Source organism: Ascaphus truei, chromosome 3 (genome assembly GCF_040206685.1).
Source record: "Ascaphus truei isolate aAscTru1 chromosome 3, aAscTru1.hap1, whole genome shotgun sequence".
Classification (NCBI taxonomy): domain Eukaryota; kingdom Metazoa; phylum Chordata; class Amphibia; order Anura; family Ascaphidae; genus Ascaphus; species Ascaphus truei.
In genome coordinates, this window is record NC_134485.1 from 426503584 (window position 1) to 426521083 (window position 17500).

The window sequence follows — 17500 nt, forward strand, 5'->3', positions numbered from 1 at the left end:
GCTCCGGCACGAGAGGGGTTACATTTCTATTCCGCTCTTTTGTTACTGAAACCTCCCTAAATCCCTTCCCGCTCACCCCCGTGGGGTTATTCCAGGGACACATACAGTACATACAGTGCTCGCAACCTTACGCGGAACAAAAGGGACCTTCAGAAAAACACGCCTCTCTCCATTATTCTCTACCACAATCATCAAGTTCTTTTCAATTATTTCGAGATGGTAACGCCCCCCACCCCACCCCCCAAAATGAGAACATTTAACCCCTGCAGCGCTGGAAGCCTCAGTGCTTGAATACTATAAATTCACACCCTCCTAGAACGCTGCCCTCTCTCTTGCAAAGTAAACCTACTTTTATTCACCGATACTAACCGTCTAACCCAGGGGTGCGCAAACTTTTGTTGCTGCGCCCCCCTGCCTGCTCTCCCCAGTGCTTGTGCGCCCCCCCCCCCTTACCCCGTCATTTGACGCCGCGTTGCCATGAAGCCGGCTGAATGTCAGCAAGTTGAGTTGTGCAGAAGCCTTGGCCGGTCCCCCCGGCATTTAAATGCCTTGGGGAAGAGCGCTCAGGCCTCTGTAACCGCACCCCTGCCCTAACCCTCAAAGCCTACTCGCCACCATTAATTCCCTGCCCGATTACACCTGCACCCCCTTGTATCACAACGGCCCAAGACCTCGCCACCTACTTCACAGACAACATTAAGTCAATCAGACATGACATCTCTTCATGTCAATGTCCACACGCAACACCTACCTCTCCTGGCACACCTATCTCCCCTGGCACACCTACCTCCCCTGGCACACCTACATCCCCTGGCACACCTACCTCAGGATGAGGTCTCTGTGCTCCTCTTATCATCTCATCCTACAACTTGCCCCCTTGATCCTATTCCCTCACCTCTCCTTTGCTCCCTCTCTGGCACACTAAGCCTCACCCTAACTCACCTTTTTGACCTCTCTCTCTCACCTCCCGCACATTCCCATCTTCTTTTAAACACAGCACTCATCCCGTCCATTCCCAAGAAACCCTCTCTTGACTCAACCTCCCTCTCTCTTGTCCCCAAGCTACTTGTGCGACATATACAACCGCTTGATTCACTTTCTCTCCTCCAACTCCCTGCTTGACTCTTTGCAATCTGGTTTCCGTCCTGTACACTCCACAGATACAGCACTAACAAAAGTGACCAATGGCCTACTATACTCACAGCTAAATCTAAGGTTAATTTGTCCATATTAGTCTCCTGGGTCTCTCTGCTGCCTTCAACACTGTTGATCAACCCCCTTCTCCTCCACACTCTCCACTTCATTGTTCTCCATCATGCAGCCCTCTCCTGGTTCACTTCCTACCCATCCAACAGCTCCTTCGGCGTTTCCTTCTCTGATGCCTCCTCTTCACTCCATCTATCTATTGGGGTCTCACAAGACTCTGTCCTTGTCCCTCTTTTCACTGTACACCTCTTCTCTTGGTGAACGAATACAATATTTTGGCTTTCAGTATCATTTATTTATAAAAATGTGTTACCAGGAAGTAATACAGTGAGAGTTACCGCACGTTTTCAAGTATGTCCTGGGCACAGAGTTAGGAGGACCGATACATGGTTACAAGTACATAGTTACATTAAGTGAGCAGGGTTATACATTATATACAAGACATTGCATGCACAGTAAGAGATAATATATATTATAGGCGTATGTAACAGTTACAGACCAGATTAAAATGTGAGACGGCCTTAGTTTTGAAAGAACTTAGACTGGTGGTGGCTGTGAGTTTCTGGTAGACTGTTCCAGTTGTGAGGTGCCCGGTAAGAGGAGGAGCGGCCGGATACTTTGTTGAGCCTTGGGACCATGAACAGTCTTTTGGAATCAGGTCTCAGATAATAATCAGATCATCTCTATGCTGATGAGACCCAAATTTTACCTCTCGTCCCCAGACCGCTCCTCCTCTCTCTTGTCCCGTGTCACCAACTTTCTCTACAATCTCCTCCTGGATGTCCCACCATTACCTGAGGCTTTACATGTCCAAAAGAGAACTAATACTCTTTCCCTCTCCCACTGCCACCCTTAAACCCAAAGTCCCCCTCGCTGTCAAGAATACCACAATCCCTTCAACACCACAAGCCCGCTGTGCTGTCTAGCAGTCATCTGTTAATCTCGCCTGCTCTCCTCACATTTAGTCCCTCACTAAGTCCCACCGTCTCCACATCCTAAATACTGCCAGGATTTGTGAGCAAACGTTTTCGTACAGTACAGATCTGCGATGACAGACGCTCACGTGGGCGCTGTCTGCTGCTGTTACCAGCCTCAGAAACCAATCGTATTGAGAAACTGGTACCTGAAACGCACGTTTAGAAAATCACAGACATTTTAAATGCAGATTTTATTTTTTCTTATTAGGATTTCAAGTTTTTCTTCTCTTTTCAGTAAAAAAAAAAAATATTGTAATATTTTAATGTTTTTATTATCCTTCTTCACTTTTGGCGTTATTTCGCTCAGATTTAGGTAATAATTTCATTTGTCCCTGCCAAAAATGTGTTACCAATTGATTGGCCCACCTGAAAAAAAAAAGGTTGGCTACCCTTTTTTTGCCAACTGGGGGGCGCAAAAAGTTTTTGGGGGTGGGGGAGGGCACGGCGCTAACAGAGGCCCCGCGTTCTTCCGCCACAACACACATGGGGCCTCTTATCTTACGATAAGTCCCTTACCTTGTCTCCGGAGGCACCATAATAGGTACGGGGGGGGGAGCGCAAGTGGGGGGGAGAGAGCAGGCAGGGGGGCGCAGACAAAAGTGCTCTAGAGTGTAAGCTCTCAGCCTCAGGGCCCTCGTTCCACTTTGTGTTTGTGCAAATCTGTCCTTCTTTGGTATGTAACTCTGTTTGTGTCATTTGCTTCTCTCTGTACCCCCATTGTACCGCGCTGCGGAATATTTTTGGCGCTTCACAAACCACGCGATAATATTCTTGTGAAGCTGTGTGTAAACAGCTGGTGCTTATTAAACGTAATATGTACTTACATGCTAATGACTAAGGAGATATAAATATATAGTCATGCAACGATGGTGTGACTCAGACTGCCGGAGGGAGGGAAATTACTAGGAAACACAACTGTTCCCGTTTAGATCCGTGTTTTACTCACATCCTAATGTACTAAAAACCCTGACACTTAGTAGGGTCGCCTGCTACGCGATGACAAGGCACCGTTATCCTGCTTCAAAACCTATACGTTAAGAGTCCGAGCCACGGCCAAGAAATGCGGCAAATAGCGCACGGCTCTACAACCGGTCACTGGTTTCCTGAGGTCCTCGATACGGCCATGAGCCGCCGCCTGTGTCTTTCTACACCCAGTTTGTGAGCACATGCAAGCTTCTGTCAAACATTAACTAGAGATACAGCGCCTACAAAAAGGTGCTTTCTTCTTAATCTGATCAAAGAATGAGGTCATTACAACATTACCATCATCCGGGCGCAAAGTTCACCTTTCCTGTCGTGCCTTTAAATACTTTCTGGACAAGCTACCCAGCTACCTGAACAAGCTCCTCACCCCTACCACATGCAGCACCTATCATCTGAGATCTGTCTCCAAAAGACTGTTCATGGTCCCAAGGCTCAACAAAGTATCCGGCCGTTCCTCCTTCTCTTACCGTGCACCCCAAAACTGGAACAGTCTACCGGAGACTCTCACATCCACCACCAGTTTAAGTTCTTTCAAAACTAAGGCTGTCTCACATTTTGATCTGGTCTGTAACTGTTTCATACGCCCATAATATATATTTTCTTTAACTGTGCATGCAATGTCTTGCATATAATGTATACCCTGTTCATTTATGTAACTGTATTTGTAACCATGTATTATTTGTTTTACTCTGTGCCCAGGACATACTTGAAAACGAGAGGTAACTCTCAATGTATTACTTCCTGGTAAAATATTTGATAAATAAATAAATAAAATAATAAATAAATGCGGTGTGGAATACTGTGTCCTATCAGTTAAAGGGCTCCCCCTCCCCCCCAGACCAAAAAGGTACTAATAGCACCTCAAGATATTTGCTTCTAGAGCAGGGGTGGGCAACGTCAGTCCTCAAGGGTCACCAACAGGTCAGGTTTTAAGGATATCCCTGCTTCAGCACAGGGGGCTCAATCAGTGGCTGAGTCTTCGACTCAGCCACTGATTGAGCCCCCTGTGCTGAAGCAGGGATATCCCTAATACCTGGCCTGCTGCTGGCCCTTGAGGACTGACGTTGCCCACCCTTGTTCTAGAGTGTAGGGAACCGCTTGTCCTAGGGCCAGAATGAGCCAATGATGTATGACCTTTACAGGACCGGACATCCAGCGTCCACAGAGAAGCTCCGGAATTTCTGGTCATGTGATCGCTTCGCAAATCACGTGACTGCAACCTCCACCCCCCATTCCCCCTCCCGGTTCACAGAAGAGGAAGGGGGGCCCCACCGGAGCGGTTAGCCTGGGCATCTCCAGGAAACAAGCCTTTGTGCCGTAAAGCGCATGAGACGCCAATAGGTGCTCCAGCGTGCCAGGGCCCGTGACATACAGGGTGCATGACATGTACTGTAAGGGTTAAGTGCGTCAATCTGGGGGATTGCTGCCTTTTTACACGTATTTTCCATATATATATATTTTTTTTTTTTAAGTTTGCTTCTTGGGATAGAAAAACATGGCAGATCGGAGGTGAAGCTTTGGCACCATCAGGGAGGGACGGAGATGCCGATAAACCGAGAGGATGAAACAAGCGGAGGATTCTGGGAGGGGAAACAACATATCACGACTCTCCCTGTTACCGTGGCTAATCCTCAAAGACAAGGCCGTGTCCAATCCTCAAAGACAAGGCCGTGTCCAATCCTCAAAGACAAGGCCGTGTCCAATCCTCAAAGACAAGGCCGTGTCCAATCCTCAAAGACAAGGCCGTGTCCAATCCTCAAAGACAAGGCCGTGTCCAATCCTCAAAGACAAGGCCGTGTCCAATCCTCAAAGACAAGGCCGTGTCCAATCCTCAAAGACAAGGCCGTGTCCAATCCTCAAAGACAAGGCCGTGTCCAATCCTCAAAGACAAGGCCGTGTCCAATCCTCAAAGACAAGGCCGTGTCCAATCCTCAAAGACAAGGCCGTGTCCACAGTCCGCGCGCGTCGCGAACAAAAGGCCGCACCTCAACGAGGGAGGCCACAGAGCGCGCGCGTTTCCCGGGCAGAGAACATTATTTGATTTTGCTGCGCGACGGCCGGGTTACACGAGCGGTTCAGCCAATGAGGGCAAACCAGCTCACGTGGCATCACGGGCCACACCTCCTCCGCATACGCACGTCATAGGAATTCTACAGGCCACGGATTGCTTCTCGTACAGGCACGCGCTACGCCATGTGCTCCGTCGCCTGCTACATCCGAGGCCCAGCACGTGTATAGGATCAGGAGACAGGTCTTTTGGGAGGAGGCTTGGGGTTGTGCCGAGAATCTGCTCCATTATGTGTGTGTTTGGTTTGAAGCCGGTTCTGAGCAGGATTACATCTATACTTAATCCTATGATGTGAACTCTATAATGACACTACATGTGTCCAGGCACTACAAGGGGGTATGGATCGCTCTCCCAGCTGATAAAAACCACACCAGATTTCACCGTACTTTGCCTTGGCTGCCGTAACGGCTTGCACCATATCTCACCCCATGGCGTAGACCTGTGTTCCAGGGCTTTATGTCACGGACTCCATTAATCTGGTGCTGGGGGTTTTTTTAACACTAGTTTTGCCCGCAGCATCTCAACAACGCACTTAACCCTTTCATTGCCAGAAAGGACGGTGACGCTTTGCTATGCAATCCGGGGTTAAAGCACTGGGAGATCTCCAAACATTTCTGGCTTTTCGTATTAGTTATAATTTGTGTTTGGTGAGTGATTATTAAAAAAGGAAATCCCCCCAATATATTTCCCCACCCCACCCAGATTTCACCCTTTATATTAATCCATAGTTACCCAAGCTGGGGCAGCATACGCTACAGGGTGAGCCTAGGCAAGGGTGTGCTCAGAGTGACAGTGGGGACACACGAGGACGGGCTCAGAGTGACAGTGGGGACACACGAGGATGGGGTCAGAGTGACAGTAGGACACACGAGGACGGGGTCAGAGTGACAGTGGGGACACACGAGGACGGGCTCAGGGTGACAGTGGGGACACACGAGGACGGGGTCAGAGTGACAGTGGGGCACACGAGGACGGGCTCAGAGTGACAGTGGGACACACGAGGATGGGGTCAGAGTGACAGTGGGGACACACGAGGATGGGGTCAGAGTGACAGTGGGGACACACGAGGATGGGGTCAGAGTGACAGTGGGGACACACAGACGGGGTCAGAATGACAGTGGGACACACGAGGACGGGCTCAGAGTGACAGTGGGACACACGAGGACGGGGTCAGAGTGACAGTGGGGACACACGAGGACGGGGTCAGAGTGACAGTGGGGACACACGAGGACGGGGTCAGAGTGACAGTGGGGACACACACGAGGACGGGCTCAGAGTGACAGTGGGGACACACGAGGACGGGCTCAGAGTGACAGTGGGGACACACGAGTACGGGCTCAGAGTGACAGTGGGGACACACGAGGACGGGGTCAGAGTGACAGTGGGGACACACGAGGACGGGGTCAGAGTGACAGTGGGGACACACGAGGATGGGGTCAGAGTGACAGTGGGGACACACGAGGATGGGCTCAGAGTGACAGTGGGGACACACGAGGATGGGGTCAGAGTGACAGTGGGGACACACGAGGATGGGCTCAGAGTGACAGTGGGGACACAAGGACGGGCTCAGAGTGACAGTGGGGACACACGAGGATGGGCTCAGAGTGACAGTGGGGACACAAGGACGGGCTCAGAGTGACAGTGGGGACACACGAGGATGGGCTCAGAGTGACAGTGGGGACACAAGGACGGGCTCAGAGTGACAGTGGGGACACACGAGGATGGGGTCAGAGTGACAGTGGGGACACAAGGACGGGCTCAGAGTGACAGTGGGGACACACGAGGATGGGGTCAGAGTGACAGTGGGGACACACGAGGACGGGGTCAGAGTGACAGTGGGGACACACGAGGACGGGGTCAGAGTGACAGTGGGGACACACGAGGACGGGGTCAGAGTGACAGTGGGGACACACGAGGACGGGTCAGAGTGACAGTGGGGACACACGAGGACGGGGTCAGAGTGACAGTGGGGACACACGAGGACGGGGTCAGAGTGACAGTGGGGACACACGAGGACGGGCTCAGAGTGACAGTGGGGACACACGAGGACGGGGTCAGAGTGACAGTGGGGACACACGAGGACGGGATCAGAGTGACAGTGGGAACCTTGACGTTGGGACCAAAAAAGAAAAGAAACAAGAAGGACAGAGTGAGAGTGCAAACATGAATATCTGGCACACCCCTTTTTGAGCCCTGCCCTCTCTCTAGCAGTGCACCAATTGTATCTAGTGACTGCCTGGTCACATGATCTTCCCATCTTCTCTTCTTCTGCACTGACAGCCCTTTAGTGAACCCCCGAGCCGAATCTTCGCCGATCGATCGGCAACTTAGCTAATTACTTATCATTGTGTGGATTGTATTGATGCACATATTAAAGGGGGAGGGGGGGGGGAAACGGCTGCTTGGACAGCTGCTTTAAACTGCAAATGCTCCGATTCTGACGCCCAGATCAACAGAGCTCTGTTCAATCACTCGTCGCCAAATTTAACATCACGGTAACACTAACCGCGTATCTTCAAAGCACAATAACGTACCATTAAGTCACGATTTCTCCGGTAACCAGCGTGGCGGCGATTATAACTACCGGAAATGATCTCCTCTGCGTGTTATGTAAATACGGTGTTATGATATCCTCACCTATCCACTAAAGTCCTCCATTAAGGTTAACACGGGGACCGAATGTTACGCTGGATAAATTATCCTTAATCTTGCCGTTACTCGCACCCAGGCCGTGAAATAGGGGATTTTACAGGGTCGGATGTGTGTAGCACGTTTGTGTATAACCCTCCTTCAGCTCTCCACTTAAAAAGGAGCAATTCGTGCAATATCTTGTGGGGTTTTAAAAATAAAAAACAATCAGTTCTGTAGTATTAAATACTTACTGTACTACTATATTTTTATATTCAACTTTTAAAGCCAGGCTTTAGCTCACCTCCCCAGCAGTGCAAGATCTTTGCAATACTTTCAAATGTGTGATAATGTGTTGCCAATGTTCCCAGCAGATTGAGCTGCAAACTGTAACAATAGATAATGTTACCTTGGTAATATAAGAATACATTGTAGCTGCTGAGTTAGGCTGGGGCCATAGAAGTGGAAGCAGGGCTGGACCGCGCTGACGCTGAGGCTCGCCTGCTGAAATCTGCGCAATTTCATGCCCATGCAGGCAAGCCAGCGGGCGCGATCGGGAGGCGGGGGGAGACTGAGGGAGGCGGGGCAGTGACGTCGCTGGGCCAATCGCCCGCGACGCACCGACGTCAACGTCACGGCGCCGTGACGCTGACGCTGCTCCGCGCTGATTGGATGTTTTCAGCCGACAGCGCGCTGAAAAACAGTTTGGCTGTCGGCTGAAAAATCCAGCGCCTCAGCACGCCTGCGGACGCTCGCGTGAGCCCCCTCTTAAGACATCCTCATGGAGGATGCAGGGGCTCAGCGCGGAGCGTCCGCACGGCTCAGCGCTGCTTGTCCTTCTATGGACTCAGCCTTACACTGACTGAAGGATTGATTGAAACTGAAAGGCGGCCATTTAGTGAACCCCGGGAAGCCGGATCTTTGCTGATCGATCAAGGGAGAACGACTCGATCCACAGCTTAGATAATTCGTTTTCAATAAAAGGCTTTGTATATATATATATGCCGGACATCGCCGGAAGAAGAGGAGATCACTGTATCTCGAAAGCTCGCTCAAATAAAAGCATTTCGTTAGCCACAGAACGGTATCGTCTAATATATATATATATATGTATGTATTATAATATAATATTATAATGCAACGTTAGGTACATCATTAAGCCTATTCTAATGGGATGTAGTCTGGCCATTATTTTTGCATATAATTAGCATTGGGGACAGCATGGTAATTCAGGGAACAAAGTGTCCGTTCAGCCTTTGTATTCAGAGCTTGTACGGCCATGGTTGAGATACGCAGAAGCAGCAGAGCACTGATATATGGCTGCTCCCCTGTTATTGAAGTTAACATGCGGGACGGGTGCCTGGTTGGGGAGGACAGTGGGCGCTCAGTGGGAGGAAGCCCCCGCCATACCCACCACCTCATCCTGTAAGTGGTTGTTACACAGAGGTCAGTGCAAGAGGCCGGAGGGGAGGGCCAGCAGGATGTGAGGCTGGACGGGGGAGGAGGAGGGAGGGTAGGGGTAGGGGGGAATACCAGCACAGGGAAGGATGTGATGATGCTACTACAGAGTACAGACCATTACTCAGGCCAAAGAGCAAACACTTCACAGTACTGATGCTGGATCAAACATGGGAGGAGAACAGGAGGGTTATTAGGGAGACTTGTTGGTCAATGGGGTGTACAGAGAGTACAAATCTTGGTTATTACGAGACGTAATATTCCACTTTTCTACAAAACGTGGCTTCAGAGGCCCTATCCCCTCTCTGCTCTTATAATGGGAAAGTAGCAGAGATGGGGCGTCTTCATTGCCACTTAAAAAGGCGCTGTGCACCAGTACCACTGACGCCAACGCAGCCTGTGCACCAGTACCACCGACGCCAACGCAGCCTGTGCAGCAGTACCACCGACGCCAACGCAGCCTGTGCAGCAGTACCACCGACGCCAACGCTGCCTGTGCAGCAGTACCACCGACGCCAACGCAGCCTGTGCAGCAGTACCACCGATGCCAACGCAGCCTGCGCACCAGTACCACCGATGCCAACGCAGCCTGCGCAGCAGTACCACCGATGCCACGCAGCCTGCGCAGCAGTACCAGCGATGCCACGCAGCCTGCGCAGCAGTACCACCGATGCCAACGCAGCCTGCGCAGCAGTACCACCGATGCCTACGCAGTCTGTGCAGCAGTACCACCGATGCCAACGCAGCCTGCGCAGCAGTACCACCAATGCCAATGCAGTCTGTGCAGCAGTACCACCGATGCCAATGCAGCCCGCACTGCAGTACCACCGATGCCAACGCAGCCCGCGCAGCAGTACCACCGACGCCAACGCAGCCTGCGCTCTTCATTTCTGAATGGAGGCGCAGCAGGCGGATGCTTTTCAGTAAACAAGAGGGGTCCCAAACCCTACATCATGTGCAGTGGTGGGAAAGGTTTGCACACACTAAAAAAGTAGCCTGTGCATGGAACAGCCTACTGGCAGAGGTGGCAAACACACAGATGAATCATGACTTGAGATAAATGCAAGGTTATCCCGAGATGAAACCAGGGCTAAACTTCTGACAAGGAGCAGGGACTAGTCACAAGGCGGCAGCCAATGAATGTATTCCCATATGATCATTGCACACCACACTATCAGAACACGTACAGCGCTGTTGGCGACTTATTACTTTGCGGTCAATATCTTTACGCTATATGGCACCCCCTCCTTGCCCGTTGTGCGGCGCTGCGGTATGTGTTGGTGCTTTTCGATCAGTAATCATTATAAATGAAAGAAGATGTACTTACAGGACACAGAGGGCATAGGCCCCGGTCACACTCTCACTGTCCCGCACCAAGAAGCTTCCGTCTCTGCCAGCCTTGGCCAGCAGCTCCTCAGCGGCCGCTCGGCTCAGATCCCGGTGGTACCAAGGCAAGGCCATGATGCTGGCAGCTCCGATGACCCCTCCACAGCCCGAAGCCATGTCCAGCTGGCGATGATGTTAAAAAAGGCCAAACGTAAATAAAAAAAAAAATTTAAATCACCGTCTCCTTCGACTAGGCAGCGTTAAAAAGCAGCGCTTATATATTCACAGGAGGCCATTTTAAATCAGCCCGGTAAATAAATATTGTACATCAGGCACACGCTCCAAAAAAAAAAAACCTATGGGATGGGTTTCACAATAAAATACGACCAAAAATCATTGTTTTAGGACTGCTTTGAAAAGTGCCTTAAAAAAAAGAGAGAGATTAAAAAATAAAATGTAAATCAGTTTCCTTTCTTGAAATGTATGAACCACAACCTCAAACTTTGGCCAAATACAGCTCAGCAGCAATCCTTCAGCATGCACCAAAACACAGGAGGTACCCAGGGGGGAGAGAAAGTGTGGCTTCCACAATGCAACCCAGGGTTAGTATCTTTCCCTTGGGAGAATGGAAGAACATAGCAGTTTAGAAAGTTCCCTTTTAATGTCAAGTATCTCCAGCATAAGATCCAGTCAATGGGGAGGAATGTCAGTGTTCACTGCAACCCCTTCAGGGACAGCTCAGCAAAATCCCTTAGGTTCCAAGAGTCAAGGAAGTCCTGGTCACTCAGTACTGGCCTCTCAGCCCTGGCCTCTCACAGCCTCCTCTGCCTGTAGCAGGCACACAGGAGGGGTAACATTGTAATTATTAGCGTGAGCTTGTTGTTATTTCCCCCATGTGTCCCCAAGCCTTGTGTGCCCTTCACTTCCCAAGACTTGCACACACCAAGTAACAGCCTTCCCTGCAACGGGCTGCGAATAACCCCTTCAATCCCAGCCCCCCCAAAAAACACATCAGATCCAGCAATCAAGTGACCAGAAAAGTCCAGCATGAAATGGCAAAGTCCAGCATGAAAGTCCAGCATGAAATGGCAAAGTCCAGCAGGGGAACTAACCCACATGTGGTTGGGTGGCTAACGCAGAACAGACCCTTTCACTGCTGTTCATGTTTAAAGGGGGTAAACACCCACTTGAAGCCCTGATCTCTTTTTCTCTGGCACAGTAGGCGTTGGGTGACCACTTTGAAGATGGCTTCCCCCCCTCTTGGAGTGCAGAAGTGACACAGTTTCAGGCACAGCTGGGACACTGGGCAGGCAGTGACAGCAGCTGGGAGTGTCCCTGTAACAGCCCCATGTGATTGGGTTTAGCAGGCTCTGTTCTTTCTTTCTTCTCAGTTTCTGTGAAAGAGGAAACTTTGTTTGTCTGTTCTACTGGCTACACAGTGCCATCCTCTATCTGTGCAAAGAGGAACCCGGAGCCCCCTCCTCTCTCTCCCCTCCTCCTTCTCTCCCCTCCTCCCTCTCTCTGTCCCCTCCTCCCTCTCTGTCCCCTCCTCCCTCTCTGTCTCCTCTCTGTCTCCTCTCCCCTCCTCCCCCTCTCTGTCCCCTCCCCCACCTCCTCTACCTCCTCCCCTCTCTCTGTCCCCTCCTCCCCCCTCTCTCTGTCCCCTCCCCCACCTCCTCCCTCCTCCCCGTCCCCTCCTCCCCCTCTCTCTGTTCCCTCCTCCCTCTCCCCCTCTCTGTCCCCTCCTCCCCCTCTCTGTCCCCTCCTCCCTCTCTCCCCCCTCTCTCTGTCCCCTCCCCCTCTCTCTGTCCCCTCCTCCCTCTCTCTGTCCCCTTCCCCACCTCCTCCCCCCTCTCCTCCTCCCTCTCTGTCCCCTCCTCTTTCACACCCTCTGTCCTCCTTCACCCCCCCCCCCTGTCACTCCCCCCTCTCTCTGTCCTCCCTTTCTTTCAAATCCGCTTTATTGGAATGATGACAGAAAAACATTTCAGTATTGCCAAAGTATGACTCTAATCTCCCTCTATCTCCTCCCCTCCCTCTTACTCTCTGCTCCTCCTCTCCCTCTTACTCTCTGCTCCTCCTCCCTCTCCCCAGCTGCTCCTGCTGAACACTGCTCCCTCTTGTCCCTGCTTTCACTGCAGGATCCAGTCCTGTGCTACCAGCCTCTCCCTGCAGGTCATGTGCTACAAGCCTCTCTCACTGCAGGTCATGTGCTACCAGCCTCTCCCTGCAGGTCATGTGCTACCAGCCTCTCCCTGCAGGTCATGTGCTACCAGCCTCTCCCTGCAGGTCATGTGCTACCAGCCTCTCCCTGCAGGTCCTGGGCTTGCAGCCTCTCCCTGCAGGTCCTGGGCTTGCAGCCTCTCCCTGCAGGTCATGTGCTACCAGCCTCTCCCTGCAGGTCCTGTGCTACCAGCCTCTCCCTGCAGGTCCTGTGCTTGCAGCCTGTCCCTGCAGGTCCTGTGCTTGCAGCCTGTCCCTGCAGGTCATGTGCTTGCAGCCTGTTCCTGCAGGTCCTGTGCTTGCCGCCTCTCCCTGCAGGTCCTGTGCTAGCAGCCTCTCCCTGCAGGTCCTGTGCTTGCAGCCTGTCCCTGCAGGTCCTGTGCTTGCAGCCTGTCCCTGCAGGTCCTGTGCTTGCCGCCTCTCCCTGCAGGTCCTGTGCTTGCAGCTTCTTCCTGCAGGTCCTGTGCTTGCAGCCTCTCCCTGCAGGTCCTGTGCTACCAGCCTCTCCCTGCAGGTCCTGTGCTGCCAGCCTCTCCCTGCAGGTCATGTGCTTGCAGCCTCTCCCTGCAGGTCCTGTGCTACCAGCCTCTCCCTGCAGGTCCTGTGCTTGCAGCCTGTCCCTGCAGGTCATGTGCTTGCAGCCTGTTCCTGCAGGTCCTGTGCTTGCCGCCTCTCCCTGCAGGTCCTGTGCTAGCAGCCTCTCCCTGCAGGTCCTGTGCTTGCAGCCTGTCCCTGCAGGTCCTGTGCTTGCAGCCTGTCCCTGCAGGTCCTGTGCTTGCCGCCTCTCCCTGCAGGTCCTGTGCTAGCAGCCTCTCCCTGCAGGTCCTGTGCTTGCAGCCTGTCCCTGCAGGTCCTGTGCTTGCAGCCTGTCCCTGCAGGTCCTGTGCTTGCAGCCTCTCCCTGCAGGTCCTGTGCTTGCAGCCTGTCCCTGCAGGTCCTGTGCTTGCAGCTTGTCCCTGCAGGTCCTGTGCTTGCAGCCTCTCCCTGCAGGTCCTGTGCTTGCAGCCTCTCCCTGCAGGTCCTGTGCTTGCAGCCTCTCCCTGCAGGTCCTGTGCTTGCAGCCTGTCCCTTCAGGTCCTGTGCTTGCAGCCTGTCCCTGCAGGTCCTGTGCTTGCAGCCTCTCCCTGCAGGTCCTGTGCTTGCAGCTTGTCCCTGCAGGTCCTGTGCTTGCAGCCTGTCCCTGCAGGTCCTGTGCTACCAGCCTCTCCCTGCAGGTCCTGTGCTTGCAGCCTCTCCCTGCAGGTCCTGTGCTTGCAGCCTCTCCCTGCAGGTTCTGTGCTTGCAGCTTCTCCCTGCAGGTCCTGTGCCTACAGCCTGTTCCTGCAGGGAGTCAGTGAGTGTTATCTGTGTAAACCTCCTGCTCACAGCCTCTCAAAGCTGCACTGCAGCTCAACCCCAGCACAGCAAAATTAATTCTGCATGCCGGTTCTGGGCCATGTTATCTAAGCAGCGCTCTGCCCCAAGACACATTGCAGTGCATTGATGACCCCTCTGATCCTGAAAGTAAATGACATATCATAGGCTTTCTAAGGAAAATTGCATCGCTTCCATTGCATTCCAGTGTAAAAGCTGATACTTGTCCTTGGGGCGGTGTAATTGGATCCTATTACTGTTCTTCCATATTACTTCTTCATAATAATTATTCTGCTGTCATTAGCCAAATAACACAGCAACGGGAAACTAGAATAACATTTTACCTGTAGCGTTTTTTTTACCAACCATTTTATCTAATTAAAAAAAAAAAAGCGAAGATCGTTAAAAAAAACTTCAAAGCATTTTTTTTTAAATGTTACCAGGAAAAATATATTGAGTTACCGCTCGTTTTCAAGTGTTATTTATTTATAAAATGTTACCAGGTGGCTTGTCCAAAAATACTGGACACAATGGCGAAAGGTGCGACGCGCGCGAGAATCGTTGGTGGGGAAGAATGTTATTTATAAATGACCTGACTATTATATCATTTGTTCTAAATTTCACTCCAAGTATTCACCAATTTATATTCTATTTCGTAAAAAATCTGGGGAGGGGTTTTGGGGGGGGGAGGGTAGGAGTGGGGGGGAGCGTCCTTCCGAGGATTTTTATTCTGAGGCCAGAGTCATGAGTGGTATGAATAGCCCAGATAGGTTCAACTCGTTCCTTTTACAAGCACAACAAGTCTTTGTCTTTCTTCACTTTATTGAGAAAAGCATGGAGTTACAAAGGCACTTGTGAATGATGGTGTTGTGGGAGAATGTCTCTATGGTGAGTGCGCTTGATAGTGGGGAAAGGTGAAAACGATGAGGCCTTGCCAGTAGAGAGAATTGCAGAAGGTACTCACTCAGCCAATGTTGAAGGTGAAAGGAAGTGTGAGTGTATTCTGGGTAACAAGATAGTCTGGGGACAGACCATCTGTGAGCAAGGCAGAGGGGGAGAGAGCAGACTAGCCCATTCTGATAGAAAGTCTGAGGTTGCTATAGCAACTCACTGGCCATGTCTGAGTAAACAACATGTGTATCAAAATGTTGCTCTTTCACATGCAGCAAGCTGCTGGGACAGGGAAAATAACAGGGAGCTGAACTAGGGAGAAATGAATCCCATGAGCTACAAAAGGAGACAGAGAAATATGGAATCCTATTCCATGACAATTTTTTTTAGGAAATAGAATATGAAAAATAGTGCAAATTGGTGCATGCTTGGAGTGAAATTTAGAACAAATGACGTAATGGTCAGATCATTTATAAATAACTGACCTGCAGTCATACTGTACATGGCGAGCAATACTGATCTCACTGTTCCTCCCACAAATTCCAAGATTGTTGCACCCCTCCTCATCCTCTCTCCCCCTTTGTCCTCTTACCCCCCCCCCCCTTGTCCTCTCACCCCCTCCCTTCATCCTCTCTCATCCCCCCCATCCTCTATCACCCCCTCCCTTCATCCTCTGTTACCCCCATCCCTTCATCCTCTGTTACCCCCATTCCTTCACCCTCTCACCCCCTCCCCCTCCCTGTCATTATCAGTACAGTAGCTTTCAAATTTAGACTTCAAAATCCAGCTTTAAATTGCATATTGAATCATGCCATTGAATAAGTAACCTGCTCTGCCTTCTTGGGGATGATCTGTGAGTAAGGGTGCTGCAGAGATTGCAATGCTGCGGTGATGAGAGCTGAGTTATGAAGCCTTTCTGAGAATTTACAATGGTGATTTTTAATAGGCCTTGAAAATGGGATGACTGTTAGTATAGTAAAAGAAAAGTGAGGGCGAGTGAGCAATTAAACAAAGTTGCCATTGTATGTAATGTCTGTCACCACACACACACACACACACACACACACACACGAGACATATACATACACACATACACACTGAGACATATATACACACACACTGAGACATACACACACTCACACACAGACATACACTCACACACTGAGACATACACTCACACACTCACACACTGAGACATACACACACTGAGACATTCACACACACACATATAAAGACAGGACACAGATAGACAGACGCACACACAGGCAGGACACTGAGACACAGACACACACACAGACAGGACACTGAGACACAGACACACATATACAGACAGGACACAGACAGACAGACAGACAGACACACACACACACACACACACACACACAGGCAGGACACTGAGACACACACACAGCTTCACCTCTCTGCTGCATGCTTTTCCTCTGCTCTTTGGCCCCGCCCCCCAGGCTCCTGCCACCTCCTGATTGGCTGAATTACACAACAGCAACCAATCAGAAGCTGCCCAGCCCCCTAGCAGCAGCAGCCCTGCTCTATCCCATGTCCGGTATTATCTCTCATATTTTACCAGACAGGGGAAGCAAATTCCGGCCTGTCCCATTCCATACCGGACACCTGGCAACCCTAGTTACCAGGAAGTAATACATTGAGAGTTACCTCTCGTTTTCATGCATGTCCTGGGCACAGAGTTCTGATGACCATTAATACCTGGTTACAAATACATGGTTACATTAGGTGAACGGGGTTATACATTATATGTATAAGTATGTCCTGGGCTCAAAATGTTGTTCCTATGGAGACATTAAAAGTTAAAAATGATTTTAAAATACTGTATTTAAATAATAATCCCCGAAGAACAGGGCATTACTGGCCAATAATGCCATACATATATCATAAAAAGATAAACACTTGTGTAGTCATTGATTTTTATCAGCATGATCTTCTACACTCTTATGCTTTTACTGCAGGTGTTTATTAAAATGAAATTGTACATACACACCGCCCCCCTCTATATACACACAAACACCCACACTCTGCAACCCCCCTCTATATACACACAAACACACTGCAGCCCCCCTACACACCCCCAAAACACTCTGCAGCCCTCCACCCTCTACACCCACTGAAGATACACACAGAAGACCCCTTGTAAACCCACAAAACTGTAGACACTCACACCAACAAAACCCACTACAGCCTCCTCCACCCTCTACACTAGTGGTTTTCAACCGTTTTTTTGGTTAGGGAACCCCAGAATTCGATTTTGAAATTCTGGGGAACCCCAACCCTCGCCCTCCCCCCTCCATCTCCCCCCCTCCCATCGCCCCGTCTCTCTCCCCCCCTTACTCTCCCCTTTACGCTCCCTCTCCCC

At 50.8% G+C, this 17500-nt stretch overlaps 1 protein-coding gene across 1 annotated transcript in view; it reads right to left on the minus strand.

Moving 5' to 3' along the window:
- The window catches only part of INPPL1 (inositol polyphosphate phosphatase like 1), a 163130-nt gene extending 150987 nt beyond the window's left edge, over positions 1 to 12143 (minus strand). Inside the window, exon 1 of the mRNA XM_075592799.1 lies at positions 10649 to 12143. Within this exon, the coding sequence (XP_075448914.1) occupies positions 10649 to 10824 (176 nt within the window). The 5' untranslated portion in view covers positions 10825 to 12143. The remainder of the gene's footprint in view (positions 1 to 10648) is intronic.
- Positions 12144 to 17500: the final 5357 nt, after the last annotated feature.